The sequence below is a fragment of the Lycorma delicatula genome, chromosome 11, assembly GCF_047948215.1.
Source record: "Lycorma delicatula isolate Av1 chromosome 11, ASM4794821v1, whole genome shotgun sequence".
NCBI lineage: Eukaryota > Metazoa > Arthropoda > Insecta > Hemiptera > Fulgoridae > Lycorma > Lycorma delicatula.
The window spans coordinates 2,263,983-2,284,711 of NC_134465.1; the positions used below are offsets into that span (position 1 = coordinate 2,263,983).

The 20,729-nt window shown below is 32.3% G+C and overlaps 1 protein-coding gene across 1 annotated transcript in view; it reads right to left on the bottom strand.

The window, feature by feature from the left end:
- The window catches only part of Gycbeta100B (guanylate cyclase soluble subunit beta-1-like), a 98,353-nt gene that overhangs the window by 39,069 nt on the left and 38,555 nt on the right, over positions 1-20,729 (bottom strand). Inside the window, exon 6 of the mRNA XM_075378418.1 lies at positions 1,733-1,886. Within this exon, the coding sequence (XP_075234533.1) occupies positions 1,733-1,886 (154 nt within the window). The remainder of the gene's footprint in view (positions 1-1,732; positions 1,887-20,729) is intronic.

Below are 20,729 nucleotides of genomic sequence, written 5' to 3' on the forward strand. Positions count from 1 at the left end.
ACAAATAATATTAAAGAATATTAAAGCAAATATGTGAAGGTAAAAAAATAATAATTTAGAAGGTAATGAAAATTTCTTGAGCAGATGATATTGTTTGATATTTAAAAATTTTTTTATTCATTTAATGCAATTAAAATATGTGATGGTAACTCCTATACAGGCTTTTTTTCAGGAATACCTGATTTCTCTTCACCTTTAAATGAAAGTGTAACAACAAATTGTGTCAGAACTAGATATATTAGAAACTTTAATGTTAATAGTTTTTAAGTACAATTAACATTTTTTTTTGTAAGAAAATATAATGTAGCTAAGAAATTATGTAAAAAGAAGAGAGAAAAAATAATGAATAAATATATAGACATTAAACATCAGTTCAAGTCTTTATTAAGATTAGAATTAACCCACTGGGTTGGTTTAGTGTTAAACCTCATCATCATAAATTAGCTGATTTCGAAGCCGAGAGTTCTAAGGTTCTTGCTTTTGTTTGAATTTGAATACTAAATTATGGATACTGGTTTTCTTGAGTGGTTGAGTTTCTATTAACCAACCACTTGTCTCAGGGAATCATCGACTTGAGTTTGTTCAAGAGTACAAGTTAGTAGATTCATGCAGTTATTGATGAGTTATTAATTAATTGTGGATATGAATGTAAATTAAAATATAAAAAAAGAATTATTAAATACATTAATCTCCATAGTGGAGTGGTAGTGTCTCAGATTTCAAACGGAGGTCCTAGGTTTGAATCACGGTCAGGTTTGGCATTTTTCATATTCTACAAAATTTCCATTTCATACTCCCTGCAAAAGCTTCAAGCTTATATGGAAAATTAATCATCCAAAAAATTTTTGGATGACTTTATTTTAAACAAATTATAGAGAATGTTATATAAATGGGTTCGTAATTTATAAAAAATGACAATGGAATAAAACTGTTTCATAGCCTGAATAATGTGTTATGTGAAAATTGTTTTGTTTTGATGTTATTATTATTTGGATATTATTATTTTTACAAATAAATAGAATTCATTAGCAAAAATTAAAGGGATTTCTTTAATTATCAAAACAGGATTTCAACATATTTGGTGAGTAAAATTTCAAAATCACACAGAGAGTCCAAAAATGAAAACTTGAGTTTTAATTTGGTATGAATTAGAAAATAGTTTAGAAGCGGTACTGCATGAAATACAATGCATTGTTAAATGAAAATATCTTTGGTGTACATTTTTTAATGCTTTTTTTTTTGTGACCTGTGCCTGTGGTGCTGTGTTTTTAATATTTGTAGGTGACCTGACATGAATAAAAAGTTACTTTAAAAAATGACTCAATAATACTCAAGACTAACAACTAACTTCCTTTGCATCATGCTTAATGAAAGGATTGAAGTGGTTTTCATTGCCCTTTTCATAAAGTCAAATATATACTTGCATTTCATCATTTCAAATGCTGTGTATGTGATTATAAATTCTATTCACAAGTAGGTAGTGATTATATAATTCTTCAGTACAGAACTGATATTATTACTATCTGAAAAAGTGGCTTGTAAAGTGACAGGTGCCTCTTGTATCTCGGTTGGTTTACATGCATTAGAATCTTAAAAAAGATTGGATAGACAATGTCTTAATAATATATATAGTGAAGTAATGAATAATCATCTTCATTTCAATCGGTAAACAGTTATGATTCTGGTTGATTTCTTACTAATAAGATTGTTAAAAATTAAAAAAAATACTTACCAAGTGACATAGTTTGTATTTCTTCTATTGGTGTATTTGCTACTTTTCCCCTGCCAGATTTTTCTGTTATCAAAAACTGTACGTGGTCGCATTCTTCTTTTGTTTTCGTTATTTCAACTTCAACTTCTGTATCATGAAGCTTACTTGCCACTGTCTGCAAATATATATTTATTATTTTTTATGCCATAAAAATATATTAGATATTAGTTATTGTTTTAGTATTAATTCATTAATTTATACAGTAACAACAAGCTAATCCCCAATAACTTACTGATAGGTGTTAATTTTATAGCATGTAAAACTATTTTACCTAACTGGGACTCAAATCCGGAACATTCAGATGAAAAGCACAGGGACGCACTGCTGTTCCACCATGGAGATATTAATATTATTTATGTAAATGTTATGGTTTAAACTCATTTTATATTTAATTTAACAAATTTTGAGCTCTACTATGAAAACTGAATTAATCAAATTTGGTCAGCATCAAAAGTAATCTTACTGTATTGAAAATATTATAAGCTCTGCTTTTAGATCGATTGATGAGTGACAAGGAGGTATCTCCACTATATTTCCATGCTCTTTTTTTAATTAAAAAATATTTTTATATAAATAATACTTAAATTTAAAGAAAACTAATATAAGATTAAGAATATAATATTGTACCAAGAAAGACATAATTATGTACAACAGTAGGAGTACAGTATCCTAGGCGTACATCAGCATTAAAGATTGAATAAATGTGAAAAATTGAAGATCTTATGTGTAGCCAGTGAGAGACAATGATGGGCAAGAAGTAGATGGGAGATAATTTTTTGTTTAGTGATAGATATCTTTCCTCCATTTCTACTTTACCCTTATCTAAAAGAAAAAGTAGCAGTTATTTTGAAATAAAAAAATCATTACACTTACGTGTATATCATTTTTCTATTAGGAAAAAAGTTTTGCAAAATTTCATAAAAATTGGTAAATGTTTTAGACTGTAACTGTCATAAATAAGTGAAATGGAAAAAGATCAAATTAGGGACCTTGTTTTACTCATTTAACAATTAAAATAGTATAAATTGGTAATGCATGATCTGTAAATTGAATTAAATTTCTTTCAACCATTTAATATACTAAAATGAATCAATTTCATAGTTTTGTTAGTCCAGAATATTCTTTAAATTTGCATAAAAGTTCAGATTTACTTAATCTTAATTTTCCTTTACTTAATCAAAGATGAAGGGATCCATTTATGTATACAATGGAGCAGTGAAGAATTTTATCTTAGTCTAGAATCTCTAAGAGCAGGTCGTGCATAATATATCATGCAACTTTAGTATCTGTGTCATGCAGTTTGCTTTATGTTTTCCATTACACATTATGGCTAAATATATTTTAATAAAAATATAATTTATCCAGAATTTTTAAACCCTTATTTTGCAGCCCATTAAAAAAGATATTATTTATCTAATAAAGTTTAGTTCTGTATAAAATTTATGATTTTAAAATAAGACAAATTATTTAGACCGACTTTATGAATTGATAGTGAACAGTTAGATTAATAAAGAAAATTGATAAAACTAGTTTTTTTGCAATAAAATTAAGTACAGAAACTGTTCATAAACTCTTTACAAAAAGTTTATACTTGAAATCGGATGTGAATGTTGAGCAGTAAACAGTCATCTTCAATAGTTAATGAGGATTATAGAAAAATAAATTCTGTATGAGTAAAAAACTTCTGTTAAAAAATAAATTAATATAAAAAAAGGTATTGCATGACTTTGCTGGCTATGCCAGGCAAGTAGAATTACCAAAATAAGATTTAAGCATCAAAATTCCCAAATTTAAAAAAAAAAATTTGATTTTAGGGACTCATTTTGATTTTAAAAAAAATATCCTCAATGCCCCATAGATAGAAATATTTGAGCCAAATTCGAAACATATTGATTTGTTTAATCCTGAGATATATTATGGCTAAAAGCAATGTAACATATACATACATACATATGTTCTTTTGGTCTAGGTGAACTAGTAGGATCCTAAAATGTAAAGATTTGCAAATAAAACCCAGTAACCTATTTTTTCAACATGATCACCATATTTTCTCCTTTAATGTAACTATGCTGAGAAAGTAAAAAGGAATTTAGAGAATTGACATGATGTAATATCTACCAAACATGAGCTAAGACTGTCATTGACTATTACTGGTTTAGATAACTCAAGTTTAAAATGAAAGAAAATTGTGCTCAATGACAAAGTATGTAATTTAAAAATGTTGTGTTTTATTAAAACTGACAAGAAATACTCTCTCTTTTAAAATAAAAGTTCTATAAGCTTTGATTATTGTTTTATTGATTATTAATCTTTCTTTTATATTTATTTTTAGTGTTGGTTTCGTGTCTATATTTTGCTAATGATGATGATTATGTTACAATGGAAATGCACATTTTGTTTTTTGTTTATTTTTGTTGAGGTTTGATCAGTTTTATTTCAGTAACAATTTAGAATAAGTAATTTTTATGAATTTGTTTTTTTTTTGTTATTTCTTTAATGAATAGATGCATTAGTTTATGTGTTTAATGGATCTCTCTCTTTTTTTAAAAAAAACTAATCAGTTTTTTATCTTCAGTCATTTTACTGGTTTGATGCAGCTCTCCAAGATTCCTTATTTAATGCCAGTCGTTTCATTCGGTATACTGCCTACATCCTACATCCCTAACAATTTGTTTTACATATTCCAAATGTTGCCTGCCTGCACAATTTTTCCCATCTACCTGTCCCTCCAATATCATAGTGACTATTCCAGGATGCCTTAGTATGTGACCTATAAGTCTGTCTCTTCTTTTAACTATATTTTTCCAAATGCTTCTTTTTTCATCAATTTGCTGCAGTATCTCATCATTTGTCACTTGATCCATCCATCTGATATTTAACATTCTCCTATAGCATCACATTTCAAAAGCTTCTAATCTTTTCTTCTCAGGTACCCGATCGTCCAAGTTTCTCTTCCATATAAAGCTACGCCCCAAACATATACTTTCAAAAATTTTTCCTGACATTTAAATTAATTTTTGATGTAAGGAAATTGTGTTTCTGACTGAAAGCTCGTTTCGCCTATGCTGTTCACCATTTTATATCACTCCTGCTTCATTCATCTATTGTAATTCTACTTCCCAAATAACGAAATTCTTCTACCTCCATAATCTTTTCTTTTAAGCTTTTTGAAATACTTTACTCTCTTTTCTATCTTCCTGTTCATTATGAAACCTACTCCTTCCTGCTCTTTATTTGACACTGAGTTAATTATTCTAAAATCACCTGACCAAAAGTCGTTTTCCTCTTTCCACCAAAGGTCGCTAATTCCTACTACATCTACATTTAATCTATCCATTTCCCTCTTTAAATTTTCTAACCTACCAACCTTTTTTAGACTTCTAACATTTCACACTCTGACTCGTGAAATGTTATTTTTTAATTTTCTGCTGACTCCTTCCTTAACAGTTCCCACCTGGAGATATGAATGGGGACTAGTTTATCTTCAGAATATTTTACTAGGGAAGGTGCCTCCATCTTTGTTACATGAAAATGCATTTTCTTGGAAACAAAACAGTCGTAGTTTTCCATTGCTTTTAGCTGTGCAGTACTCAGAAGATTAGTGATGTTGATATGGCCATTTCAGTCCTCCTGACCTATGTCTTTAAATAGCTACAGAAAGAACTGCTGTCCTCTTTCAGGAATCATTCCTTAGTCTGGCTGTTAATAGATACTTCTCCGATATGGTTGCATCTTCAGTCCAGCTACTCTGTATCACTGAGCACTCATCACCATCGGCAAGGTCTCAAGATTCACACAACGAGATCAGTTTTAAAACTGTTAATCATCGTAAAACTATTCAGTCGTTTGAAATCAACTGAATGGTTGATTACTGATTTTTTTTACGGTTTTAAAATAATTTTTAAGAAATTTGTATACTAACAGTATTATGAAAACATCAGTATTGATTCATTTTAGTATGATAAATGGTTGAAAAAATTTAATATAAGTTTTTTAATATAAATAAATATATAAATTTTATTTTACATATTTAAAAATTATACAATTGATTAGTCGTTATTATCATCACCAGACAAGGTTAGGTGATCATATGAAATCTTCTGATGATCCAAAGCTGTTGTGGCTTAGCAATACTCCACTTTCCTTTTCGCTTGTAATAAGCAAAAGTTTTCTTGTGCATCCTATCTTTATATTCTTGCTATTTATTCCTGTTGATATATTAGTGCATATCTTTGTATTTATTTTTTTTATATTCAATCCTGGCTTAACATTTCATTTCTTTGGTGGACTAGCAGACGTAACATATTTAACAGGGTGGAAGAACTGAATTCAGTAGACTGTACCCTAATCTCTTTGCAGTTTTCAGTATCCAGAATTCACAACTGTACAATAACAAGTGCAACTGCTTGATATAAATATGACTGTTATAAAAAAATATACTGCTTGTAAAAAATTAAATTATATAAACTGTTTGTGTGACATATTCCTAGCATAAGGATAGTTTTATCAGTTTATTGAATTTAAAAATCTTCTTTTTCAGTTAATGCATTTTTTCTCTTTTAGTTTCTATAAAACTTTTTTCTCTTTTTTTATTGTAACTGGGAATGATGACTATTATAGTCAGTAGTTACTAATAAGAAAGATCAGCTATACTAATAATAAGTATTCTCATAACAAGTACTCAGCTCACCCGGTATTGTTTAACTTTGGTGATTTTTGGAAACTGGTTTATTAAATACAGTTTTATGTATAGTTATTTTACGTTATTTTACTACTTACAGTTTACAGTTTGTTACTCACTGAGGTGCAGTACAATCTGATTGTAAGGTTGAGATGAGCAGATAAATTTACTGTTTTATCCAAGATCTTGTAACAAATTTAATGTATGAAGTATCTGCCAGGAAATAAGCCTATTGTGTATAAAATAGTCTTGATACAATTAGGTTTTGTTATCTTAAGATCTCTGAAAAAATATTTTTTATATAATGGGATGTTGATAGATATACTGAATAATTTTGAATTCTCTCCTAATTTTTAGAGATTGTAAGTGTTCAAAGCCATTTTACCTTAGTAGTATATGTATGATACATTGTTTCATGACAAAAAGGAGTACAAATTTGCTGCTAGGTGTAAGATAAACTAGGAAAATGTAGTACAATCTTTACAAATTGATTGTTCTACATCATCTGGAATGTTGTATGATAGAGTAAAAATGTGTAAATAATGTACGTATTTTGTTCTCTACAATAAGAAAAGACTTGTCTTTGATTGGTCATTGTGAAATAATAGTGGATAATTTTAAACTTTCTCCTCCAGTTTTGCTATAAAGTATTGTTATATATAATTTTTATCTATTTAAAAATATTTATATTCAAAATTATGGTTGAATAAAAGTATATAACTGACCAAGAACAGCTTTATTAAATGTTTTGGGAGAGAAACCTTAGAAAACTGGAGTTACCAGGTAAATAAAAAAACCCAGAAAGTTTGTTAGAATTTGGCTTGTGCCTTTTTCTGTAAATTTTTCTTACTTTACAGTTAGTTGTTCCTTTATTTTATGGTTTATTACTCATAATCATACAACAGCATAAATTAAAGAAAAATAAGTTATTTAGAATAGTTTTTAAAATTAATTATGCAGTACGTAATTTCTTTTTTTTTCTAATGATTTATTTGCCAGATAAGCTCAAAGCTTGTCCTGCGGGAATTAAAAATGACATACCTGACTGGGGTTTGAACCTAGAACCGAATCTTAGTACTTGTTATGGCTGTTTCTTTAAACCTGAGATCTTTGAATGAAATGTCGAGAAACCCCATGGAGAATATTTTCCATGGAGTAGTATTCTTCACTAATATTCTATCCTACTGGCAGGGTAGATAGTATTAGTATTACTAATGACTAAGTAAACAGTCTGACAGTTGCTTTCTGTGAGAGTAATGCTGTTAACTATATAGCCATCTTCTTTGTTGATTAGAGTGTTTAGTATTGTCTGATTGAATGTATCGTGCTACTTTCCCATCTAGATAGTGCTACAGCTCTAGGTCAAGTATTGTAATCGGTTCAATTTGGGCATATACAGTGTTCACCGGATCTTGAGCGTTTTGACTCCTAAGGAACTCAAAAAACCAGATGAAAATTTTTCGTATGTTTATGTTCATATGTACATGTGTTTTGTGTTGGCCTCTAAATCACCTTCTATCTCCAGAACTGCTGGACTGATCTTAACTATACTTGGTCAGATTACTCCTATATATGGGGCATTGATGCCATTAAATTTTCAATTTAAAACGTCAAGGGGGTGAGGCTGTAGAGCATGGTCACCTTCAGTATCTTGAGATTTTTGCATAATTTAGATCATATCTTTCTTAGACACATTTGTTAATGATAAAAAAATAATATTTCCAAAAGAAATCTTTGCAAAATTGCACCCCCATCGCAAAAATGCTGTTGTTACAGCATTCATCATCTGTTATGCTGTGATGTCACAGGTGAGCGGTAGAATTAAATAAATGAATAATATTTAATGCGTAAAAAAGTAACTTGGGTCTGGCTGGGTATCGAACTCGATTGCCCGGTTCACTTGGAACCTGGTGAGTTGAGACTCGTGGCTACACCAGTCCGCTGATCGTACAAGTGAAATTTGTTCTGTGTAAGTTGTCAAATTACATTAGTTAGTGCCGACCATTGCGCCGCTAGTACCACCGTACCCGTGCAAATTAAGTATGGACGGTACGAATGCTTTGTTGGAATCATGAATTAAATAACCGAAAAAATATTATATTTAAATAAAATTTTTAAAAATTAAGTTGTGTGTGTCAAGCTGTGCATCAGAAAAACTGTGTTGTCAATTTTTTTTTATGGACTTTGCCTATTAATATGTAATAGTATATTTGATTTAATGAAGAAGATAATGCTTGTTATTCTTAAGATGATGTACCATTTTTGGTTGTAATTTGTTTTAACGTTGAATCGCTTGCAACCATTTGATATTATCACATAAAACAGGATAAAAGTGTTTGAAATTGATTAATTTTAAACTGATGTAAATCAGTTTTTAATGAAATTATTTCATGATTTTTTTTTATTGCTGTGCTTTTGTAAATAATAGTTCTTTGAAATTTATTTTTAAATCTCCAGGAATAATCGTAGCGATAAAAAAGTTATTTGTAAATATTTGATTTTATTCAAGTATCGGTGCAGTATAAATATTCAGATGATAAATGTTTACTTTCTTTTTAATAAAAAAAAATTCATATTTCGATTTTATGAAATTGAGGTGTAACATTTGATGTAGTATAGTAACAAACTCTCTCTCTTTCTCTCACTGTACGTCTATCTTACTTTGTGAAAGGATGTTTCATCTCTTTGAATACACTGACAATATCTCGCTACCGTCTCTACTGTACTGTGACATTTCACACATCAAAACATCACATTTTTTTAACATAATATGAGTAAAATCTTTTACATGTTTCATTTATCTTGAATGTGTTTTCTCTTTTCTACTATAATATACTATACTATAATATTTGCAGTATTTCACTTTTTCCTCATCATTTACTGAGTATTTTTTTTTCCTTTCCTTATTTATAAATACTGCTTTTTCCAAAATAGGATTTCCTGTTTTTTTTTTTAAAATGTAAACAGAATATAAATATATATATATATTTTTTTTTTTGGGAGTATTTAAATTTAGGATTAATGAAATTTAGAATATTGTACTTTTTACTGTTTTTAATCAAAATCATGTTTTGATTAAATTAAATAACATTCTACTCATATTGTAATTTATCTATTCTAATTATGTTTTTCATTTGCTTATTTATTTGCTATAAAGTACCTCAATAAAACACCAAGCTTATCATAATTATTGAGTATTTATTATGCCTACTTATGTTCTTATAATAAGTATACTGTCTTCTCAGTGAGCTCCCTTAAAAAGTCAGAATGAGTTTTTAAAATAATTGGCTATCAATTCATTTCCTGGTGTCCATAAATATAAATAGTGTAGTGTAGACCTATATTTATAAATTAAATGTTAACTTATCCCTGGTTTTATATTTATGAATGTACAATCTTTGTTGAATATAATGGTCACTTATTTTTAAAAAAATCTGATTTGCACAACACATGAATTCCTTACGCCTATTAAATTATATTTACACTGTTTTTTTAAATGGAAAGTACATAAAATTTTATTTCATTACAAACGTCTGATATTTTTTTCTTTTTATTGTTGAATTATTATTATTCATTGTAAAATTTTTTATAATAAGAGATTAATAATTATTAATTAATCAATATATTTAAATTATAAAAAAAGTTAAAAAACAGATGAGTCTGATTTGAACTGATGTGCCTTCCCCTTAGATCCAAATATTTCACTAATTATAAAAATTTCATTTGGCTGTAACTCTGGAACCAATGAAAATAAGTACCACTTATGATATATCGTTGAAAAGCTCTCAATGAGGGCTTATTACTGCTGTCAAGAAAAAGTCCAAAATTCTAATTATTTTGGATATAACTCAACACAATACTTTGGTATTTTTTTTTTAGTCTATCTTCTTCCTGGTGTAATATTTGTACTAAGTATTATTCTGTGCATCCTATTCTGACCTACTTCCACCTGAAAACATAGAAATTCAAATGTTATATCACTAACTCCTATCATTTTCTTCCAGTTTAAATATTTCATAATTATATTGAATCCAGACGGTGTTGAGTCTCCATTTGAAATAACCATCACTTATCTTCATCTTATCACATAATTTTTCCCCTCCTTTTGTATATTTCTTTTACTCTCAATTATCCTTTTCTTCTTTAAATTTAAAAAAAAATAAATATTATTAATTTAAATTTTTAAATTTTGCTGTCGAACCAAATCATATAATAAAATATTTTGGAAAACGAAATGAAAAATACACAATTATTTACTGAAGAGAGCTGTGAAGATAACTTTAAACATTTTGAAGTAAGTTTTTGAAAGTGTTCTGTTACTTTGTTTGGTTCTGTTAGTCATTTTCCATTGAAAAAGTATAAATTTAAATTGTTACATTTTTTCATTTCACCAACATTTTCTCTCAGTTTTATTTCACTGACATCAACTGGAGTCATTTTCTAGTCAAAAAATGTCAGTAGAATGCGACGAGTTGTACCAGGTATTTTAACTTTTTTTTTTTTTAACCCTACTCTCCCCGACCGGATATCCATTTAAGTATACTCAGTCGGGGAGAGTGTCCTTCTACTCAAAGGGGGTGTCCCCCACCCACCAGCTTTACATCCGGCACGGCAGGTTGGCCCCCCGGTCTTGGATCTTTTGTTTTATTTTTTGCCTGCCTCTAATTCCCCGCATTAGGGCCATGGTCCGGCGATGCCGTCCCCCAGCCCCTCCACAGGGAACCGGGTCTCGGCCTTTATGCCTATGCCTCTAACTGACGGTACCCACCCCACAAAGCGCCTAGACGCCCGCAGGGAGAAACACCGCCAGCCGGGACTCGGTCTTTTCTTTTATTCCCATCTCCCCTTCGCAGGAACCCGCATACCAGGGCATACGGGCCCTCCACGGAGAGACTGTCCGCCCTTCCCTACTTAACTTAATTACAGTCTACCGCCCTCTTCTTCCTTAGTTCTCAGGATCTCTCCAGCAAACCTTCTGAACCAGTCCCAGTTCTCTTGATTTTGTACCATCCAATTAATTAGATTATCCGGTGTTAATCGATTTGTTATAATTACCCTCCTGTTTTCAGCCCATCTAGGACATACAAATATAGTGTACTCCGCATTATCTGTTTCCTCACAATAAACACATTGTGGTGTGTCCCTTTTTCCAATTCTGGCTAGGTACTGCCCGAAAGATCCATGCCCCGATAATAACTGTGTCATATAGAAGTCAACGTTTCCGCGTCTACTTCCATACCACCTACCTATATCAGGGATTAGTCGTCTAGTCCAATCCCCGACTCTTGAGCGTGACCATTCCAACTGCCATTCTTGCTCCAATTGAGCCGCTATCTCGTCTTGTGGTAGTCCCTCATATCTAAGCATCCTGCTTTTAATCTGCAGGTCTATTGGTAGAACCTCTGTTATTATGCAAAGCGCGTCATAGGACACCGTTCTGTAACTAGCGGTCACCCTCAACAGTGCAAGTCTATGCGCGCTTCTCAATTTTCCTTTATTCCGTTTAATACTAATTGTATGTCCCCAAACCGGGGCCGCGTATAATATCATTGATGTTGTTGCAGCAGTTATTAATTTCCTAGTTTCTATTTTTGGTGTTCCATGGTTCTGGAAGAGTCCTCTCAGAGCTTTGACCATTGGAGTGACCCTACTACATATCATATCGATGTGTCTGCTAAATCTCAAATTTTTATCGAGTATGACTCCCAAATATTTTGCCTCATTGACTTGCATAATTGGCTCTCCTCTGATATTCAAATTTATATCTCTAATAGGTCTTCTGCCGGAAAGGGCAATACAACTGGACTTCCCTGGGGCTATCTGTAGTTGGCTTCTTTGTAACCATTCATCTATAATTCCTAATGCCAGATTGGCTTTGCGTTCTAAGTTATCTACATCCCTATCCTCAACGAGGATTGCTATGTCATCAGCATAGCCAATTGCAGTAACTCCTTCAGGATAATTCAGTCTGAAGACTGCATCATAAAAAAAAATCCACAAGGTTGGGCCCAGCACAGAACCTTGAGGAAAGCCACCAAACATCTGGAAAACTGCCTTACCTTCCAAAGTTTTGATCTCAAGAAACCTTTGATGTAGATAGTGATTAACTTGATTTATTAGTAGATATTCGCTTATTCGCATCTCATGCAATGCATCAATTATAGATGACCAGGGGACTGATCCGAACGCGTTCCTAATGTCCAGCATTATCACTAGGGGGATTTTCCTGGTCCTCTAGGTACCGCTCCTGCTATTTAAAGCCCAATTTTTAACTTTCTCTAAGGCATTTATGGTAGATCGGCCTTTTCTGAATCCATATTGTTGTGGATGTAGACAGCCCTTTTCCTCACGCTCTGTCCTAAGCCTGCCTTCTATCAGCCTCTCAACCACCTTTCCCATATTATTAATAAGAGTAATCGGCCTATATCCATTATTTACCCCCACCATGGGTATAAAAACCGTCCTGGCTGCTTTCCAGCAGCCAGGAAAATTACAGTTTTGTAGACCATAACTAGCCAGATCCACAATTTCCCAGGGTATTATACCTGCTATAGTCTTGATGATGGCCGCAGGTATGCCATCCGGCCCTGGACTTCACAAACTGCCACCTTCACAAACAATTGTTTCCCTATTCAGATTTTCAGGTCTAGGGAAAAGAATCCTAACTTGTCGTTCCGCTTCCTCCTTACTCAACGTTGGCACCTTCCTACCTAGCCTTTTGGTAATTATCTTAAAAGCTTTCCCCCAAGGGTCAGTGTCAAGTTCATTACAGAGCTCTTGCCATTTATTCCTCTTAGATTGCTTAATGAGAAAGTTAAGCTTTTTCTTGGCCTGTCTATAGTCTTGGGCAGCACGTCGACTTTCTTCATCGTTTCTATTCCTTGCTCGCAACCTCTGAGCAGTTCTTTTGTGATGCTGCATGATTTTCCTTTGGTCTTCGATTTCTCTGGTCCACCAGTACACCGGATGATATCTATTACCGAACTGCGGTATGTTAGCAATTTCCTCTTTGATTATTTCTTGAAATTTCTCCGGTTCTATGTTTTCACAGTTCCTAATCCTATTTGCCGCATTATTTGACACCCGGTGTATCTGGAAATCCGTTAATCTAGAGATAATATTATCCTGCCTTACCCGCCTTGGACAATCTCTGATGTTAACCAATACGGCCTTGTGATCACTACCAGTTTCTTCGGTAAGGACAGCAAACTCGACGATATCTGCTCTAAACCTACTATCCACAATTACCAGGTCTATTGTTGATTGGTGACCTCTTGCGCTGTATGTAGGAGCCCCATCATTTATACAGCACGCACCCGTAACCTCCAACAAGTCCTCAAGAATTCTACCTCTAGCATTTGTAGAATTGGCACCCGCTACAGTAGTTTTACAATTAAAATCTCCAAGCACTACCACTCTTTTCTGCGATCTGGTCATGATCTGCTGTAGGTTAAATATCTGGTTTTGAAAAAACTCTATAGTGCAATTGGGGCTGATGTATGTACCCACAATAATCGTGTCACTTAATTCAATAGCTATTATTCCGTCTTCTCTGCTGTACAAGTTATAATCCACTCTATCGAGTATTCTTCTGATGGCCACAGCCCCATTCCTGTCGGGTATCCATTGACCTCTGGCAGCCGAATACACATTAGGCTCTGTAGACACCAGAAAGTCGACATTGTATCTTGTGGCTATTTCCATTGTCAGGTCTCCTGATAGTAGGCTTCTATTATTATAACTTAATAATATTTTAATCATTATGTTTATTGCAGCTCATACTCCCGGTTCTGTGTTCTGTACTTCTGCAATCGAGACACTTCATTGCTTGCCTACAGTCTTTGATGAAATGCCCAGTATTACCACAGTTGAAACATAAGTTGGTGCGGTCAGGGCCCCTGCATTCTCTTCTACCGTGCCCCATGCTCCAGCACCGGTAACATTTTTCGTTTTCGATGCGGATATATGCCCTACAGCAAACCCAGCCTACTGTCAATCTTGCTGTTATTAACTTTGTTGCGCTGCGTTGAGTAGTAATTACTGTAGCATTTTTGGTGCTACCGTATGCGTCTCTCATAGATGTTATTTGAAATCTCTCACCCGTTCCTAGGACCTTCTCAATTGCCTCTTTTAGCTCACCTTCCGTAGTATCTCCAAGCATGTCCTTAATGTGTACAACTGTTCTACGGTTTCCCTTGTTACGTATATCGACCTGAAGATCCCCTGCTCTATCCTTCAGCATTGCAGAAAACTCCCCTGTCTTCTATACTCCACTTACCCTAACTTCTAGCTGTTCATCTCTACCCTTTCTTATAGAAAGAATTTCTCCAGCCTCCTCTACTTTAACTTTCTCTTTCATAGTTTTTAATAGATCAGCGTATGTTTTCCCTTGTGCTTGTACAACAATGGTTTTACTCTCGGCGACTGGTGGGGTTCCTCGCCTTACAGACGCCGACCTGGATCTTGGTCTCGCATTGTCACTTGGATTGGGGAGGACCATCCTTGGTAAGGTCTTCCCCTTCCTTAAAATATATATTACTATTTTCCTAATCAAAATGCCCAGAGGGCCATTTGGTATCGCGAAAACTGAAGAGTCAGAGTTACCCACTACTCTTCTTAGTGCCTTAAGTACGTATGACGCCATTTCCTTAACCCCGCAACTGGAGTCATAGATGACTGTGTATCTTGTACCATTAGTTGTGATCTTACTGTCTTCGAGTATCGTTGATTACTGAAGAAACATTGCACCAGGCGTTGCTCCTGCATATAGGCTGTTTGGTCTTATGCCATTCAAGTCTACAAAGTGACAACTACCCTCTCAGGTTTTGCTGCGTTAACCTGAGTGATCCTTTTCATCACCCACCTTGACCATCTGGAGGGCAGTCTCTCTATCAATTGCTCGTCTGATAGATCAACATCCAAAATGTCCGACATCTCGCTGTTATAATGACCTTCAGTCTGAGTGGTCTGATTACTTGTCTCCGCTTTCTCTTCACACAGTCTTTGTAAGTCTTCATATATTTCTTTAAGTTCCCTTTCATGGGCTTTGATTGCAGTTTGACTCCCCTTGCCAGTCATGCGTCTCGGTTGTATGATTGCATTACCTAATTTGTAGGTAATTTTCTCAAGAGTAGGAGGGGTTTCTTCCTCCTCCGAAGAACCTGCTCTAGGTCTTTTGGCTACTCTGCCCTCGGTTTCCCTCCATTTATTCTTTCCCTGGGTGCTCACCGTAGTATCCATACCTTCAGTGTCCACTGTGCCACTCTCTCTCCTTCCAGTTGCTCTCTTCGAGGGTCCAGCCCCTTGTGAGGCTGTATCCTCAGATGGGAGGGAGCTACGACATCGCATGTCTCGAAATTGTACTTAGGGGACAATTCCGCATCCGTTGATACCCTCCAAAAAAAAAAAAAAAAAAAAAATAAATAAATGATAGCCTGATAAACTAAGCTACAGCAGTCTATCTTATCAAGAGATAACAACAACCGAAATTAATTAAATTAATTCCAATATCAAAAGTTTATCACTTGAAGAATAATAAACAATATTATCAGTCGATGCCAGTTACAATTGTCTATGCCATCCACTACAGATAAGCTACACCCGAATTGAAAACAACTCAAGGTACACCACTACTAATTCACACTAACCACTGCGACCAGCAGTCAACTATGAACCTTATTGCCAATAGCATTAAGGCTACTCAGATTAAAAAAAAATCAATAAAAAGGTCAGTCCGCAACCAAAAATCACCAAATTATATTAAAACACTTCCGAAAATTTTCCACCGTTGATTCCCAATTCCAAAAATCAGATATAAAACTGTTGATCCGAAAAAAAAACAGTATAAGACAGAGCGCACAACAATACGTTCGACCGCAACACAAGCTTCCACTCGACTCCAGGTATTTTAACTGTGGTGATTTACAGTAACTAGTTCATAAACATTTTTTTGATCATTGGCATTTTACTTTAGAACCTTCAGTTGTTTTAGGATACTACTCCCTGAGACATTCCAGATGTTTTGGAACCACCAGCTTATAAGGAATATAATTTATCATCTTATCTATGTAAGAGGACGTTCAATACTGTTACTCAAGCATACCTTCTTGGCTAGGACCCAAATTTTTCTCTTATTGCGCTATCTGCTACATCTACGTTTCTTGTAATTATCTTTCTTTCTAATTATTGTCATCTGCAGTCTTCTTTTTCTTCTTTATACTTAACAGTAATTTAATTTTTTATCTATCGATGCAGTTCTCTGGTTTCATTGTCACTTATAAAGCACCTGATGTATAAGAGTCAACAGTTAAAGTTACTTTCTCTGAGAGCAGTGACGTTCACAATACAGTTGAGCAGAATGAACACATTACTTGCAGGTTGAATATCACCTATATTTTTTACAGCCATAGGATGTTGATATTCTACCATGTATTTGGCTCACGGAAATGGGTATTGATAAATTGTTTCACTTTAATCTTGGATCTTTTGTTTCCTTTTAATCTTGGATGCTTATTATTTTTAAGGATTGCTCTGACATGTTTGGGAGCGACTTGTGACTCATGTCGGGTGCCTTGAACTGTTAATGATTATGATATTAATGTATGTAAATTATCTTTTGTATTTTTACCAGTGGTGGCTTGTGTATGGGCATTGTGGAACTGCAGCACCCCCTATTTCCACTTGATATTATAGATAACATATAATATAATGAGTCCTGTTTTTTAAAATTCTTTTTTTATATATGTACAATATATAATCCTTAAGCTTAATGTCAGTAGCCATTCCCCAGTTTATGAAAAAGATGCTAAAAACTTTGTATGGAACTATGCGCTCCACAGTTCTAGTGGCGCGATGTTTGGCTGTTGTGCGCGTGTGTCCATGTACTGTATTATTCTTGAATGTGATAAAGTGTAGAATTAATTAGATTATTTGTCCTGCTTCTAGCTATTCTGTTTGGTTCACTTTTTTTTTGGTTCTTTTATTTTACAGAAAACTTTAACCATGGCCTTGAAAAGCCCAGAAAAATCTTTCTGGAGCAGCATCCCCGCTAATTTTAGCTACGAGCTACCACTGATTTTTACATTTCTCTGTATTCATCTCTCTGAGTTTTAAGTATTGATTATAATCTGAGGTTTTCTATTGATTATTACATTTTTCCTTTCTTAATAATATCCTTTTACAAATTTATTCGTCAATTTTTTACTGTATTTACTCTTTCAGAAACTTCTAAGGCTGTTTCTGTAGTTTGCTTCTTCTAGATGAAGTCGTAAAATAATGTATTGATTTTTAAGATAATTTTTTTAAAATTGTATTTTCCTAATTATTAAGTTAACTACACCCTGAAGTGTCCCTTCAGGGTGCAGTTAGATGAGGATGATCAGTATGACATCTAAAAGAAAAGGGTGTAGTGTTGAGGAGACTCAGGCTGTCCATTCCTGAAACATGTGGTTAATTGAACCCCGATCATTGAAGTACACCGGTATCCACAGCCTAGTAATTAAATCCGTATAAAAGCAACTAAATTTTACTAACATTTAAACCTCAGAACCTTTAAGTTCAAAAATCAGCTGTTAAACAATCGATTTGTGATGATGAATTGATCACTAGACCGACCCGGTAGGGACTTTTTAGGAAAGTAAAAATTTTCTTATGTATTACTATTAATAATTTTTCTTTTTGGTGTTTAGTTGCTGGATTTGAATCAATGGAAAAATTTAGGCTCCGTTTGAAAATCTACCGCAAGATATTTGGTAAGTAATTATTATGTGTATGCATTTATAATAGTTATAATGATGAAAGAAGAATGAATTAATCCAGAGTTTTATCAAAATAATTTTTAATTGAAATTATTTTGATTTACGTGAAACATTTTGGATATAATTTTACTATTATATTATTTTTGTTATTTTATGAAAAAAATTTATTTGGGTCTTACCTTGAGTTATCTTTTATTATTATTCTAAAAGAAATAAATGTAACATATTTGACATTTACAAATACAGATTTGTAAGAATTAGAGTCATGATATAAAAAGATTTATAAGAAATATTAATATAAAATGAAATTAAAAATTATTGTATGATTTATGATAATAGAAAGGAAAAAAAAATTAATTTTTAAAAATATTTGTCTCATGTTAACCAGTTTTTAAAAATTATATAAAAAGAGGAATGAAAATTAACAAATATTTATTTTATTTTTTCTACAGTTTCATTATAGTTTTCTTCTCTTTTGAAATGTTCCCATTGTTCTTTAAATTTTAATATCTTGTTAGTTATTTAGGAGATAAATATCTGCTTCACATCATAGTGATATTTATTAGATTCAAATGATTTGAAACACAATGAAAAACTTTATATATGTTTAAATATTTTAATAACATGAAAAAAATAATTGCACAAAAGTTTTGTTTTAGATATTTGTTACAGTTTTATTATTCAAATTTTAATTTTTTATGATTTTCAAAATTTTTTTGTGATAAATGTTAAATCTTGAAAATTTATTTATTCATTTAAATTATTATTAGGAAACTTACTGGATCTATGATATATACTGGTATCAAAATGCATTTCTGCAAATCTTTTGTGTCAGATTAAAAGCACTAATGTCTCCTTCCAAAATTACTCCAAAAATTTGAAATGCCGTTTAATTATCCTTAATTATTAGAAAAATGTAAAATACTTATTTTTGTTGTTTTTTGTAAATTTATTCACTCTAATATATGCAGAGTGATATTACTATAATTTGATTTTTACCGAACTTTTCAAAGAAGAGTACGGTATTACTTTCGATCTCATAGTGTCAGGGGGGCGGGGTGAAAATGAATTTTTTATGTTGTGAGGTACGAAGTATCATTCGCTTAAAATGGGTTTCCATATATATATATAATATAAACTTATAATATACACTTCTATATAAAATATAGAAGGAAACTTGGGCAATTAAAATGAAATACCTATATATATATATATATATATATATATATATATATATATATATATAATGTGTGTGTGTTTCATTTTAATCGCCTCATAAAATTTTCTCATAAACTACGCACAATACAAAAGCATTATCTAAGCAAAAGATTGAAGGGATACATCTCACGGGAACCTTGTACTTGACCTTGACTTTATTTCAAGGTTAACACGATTTTTTCAAATGGAATTATCTATTTTTGACCCCGCCAATTAAAAGAGCAGAAAATTTTACATTAGAATATGTAGTCACACGTATGACCTTGGACTTTTTTGAAGGTCATACGACTGACCATCAGAGATAGTGTATACGGAGATAGTGTAAAACGAGTTACACAGTTTTGAAGGTCATATAATATTTCTGGAATATTTTTATTCCAGGCTATTTATCTCACAAAATATAGAAAAGAGCATTAAAATGATTCTACACTATCCTAATACACTGTCTCTGATGGTTAGCCGTATGACCGTCTAAAAATGTCCAAGGTCATATGTGCGACTACATATCACAATGTAAAATTTTCTGCTCTTTTCATTGGTGGGGTCAAAAATAAGTCATTCCATTTGAAAATATCGTGTTAACCTTGAAATAACGGTCAAGGTCAAATACAAGGTCACCGTGAAATGTATCCCTCCAGTCTTTTGCTTAGGTAATATTTTTGTATTGTGCGTAGTTTATGAGAAAATTTTCTGCGGTGATTAAAATGAAACACTACATATTGTAGGCTAATGTATAAAATGTGTCCCGAAAATCTGCAAAACTATTCGATCAGTTTCATTGAAATTTAGTTATGTTCCAGTAGTGTATCTGAAGTACATGTAAAAATTTGGTGAACATTTGTTGAGTCGTTCTTGAGTTACGCTAAATTTAAGAGCGAAAAAACTTTTGAGGTTATGTTGACAGTGTAGTGGTGTATTTTTCACACGCCGTGCAGCAGATTTATTCTATTATTTATTATAGTGCGTTTTTATAGGCCAAAGGTTTTCTTTTTTTTTTGTAAAATTTTAGATCAGAATGAATTTGATACTTTTTCAAAAGGAAACAAAATAAAATAACGAAAAGTCAGTCTTTTTGCGCAGAATCGCGCAATTAATTTTTTTTTCTATGTTAGGTTAACTGGTGTATAAGAATGATGTATAATACTGAACAGTTGATTTCTACTGAAAACAGTTTCATTAAGGAAAAATAAAACGTCAATTATAATATGCAGACATAATATTTAATATTTACAAATATCCTTTTTTTTTAAACGAAAAAATATATATATGATTTTTTTTGTTATGAAAGAGTGGACATCATTAG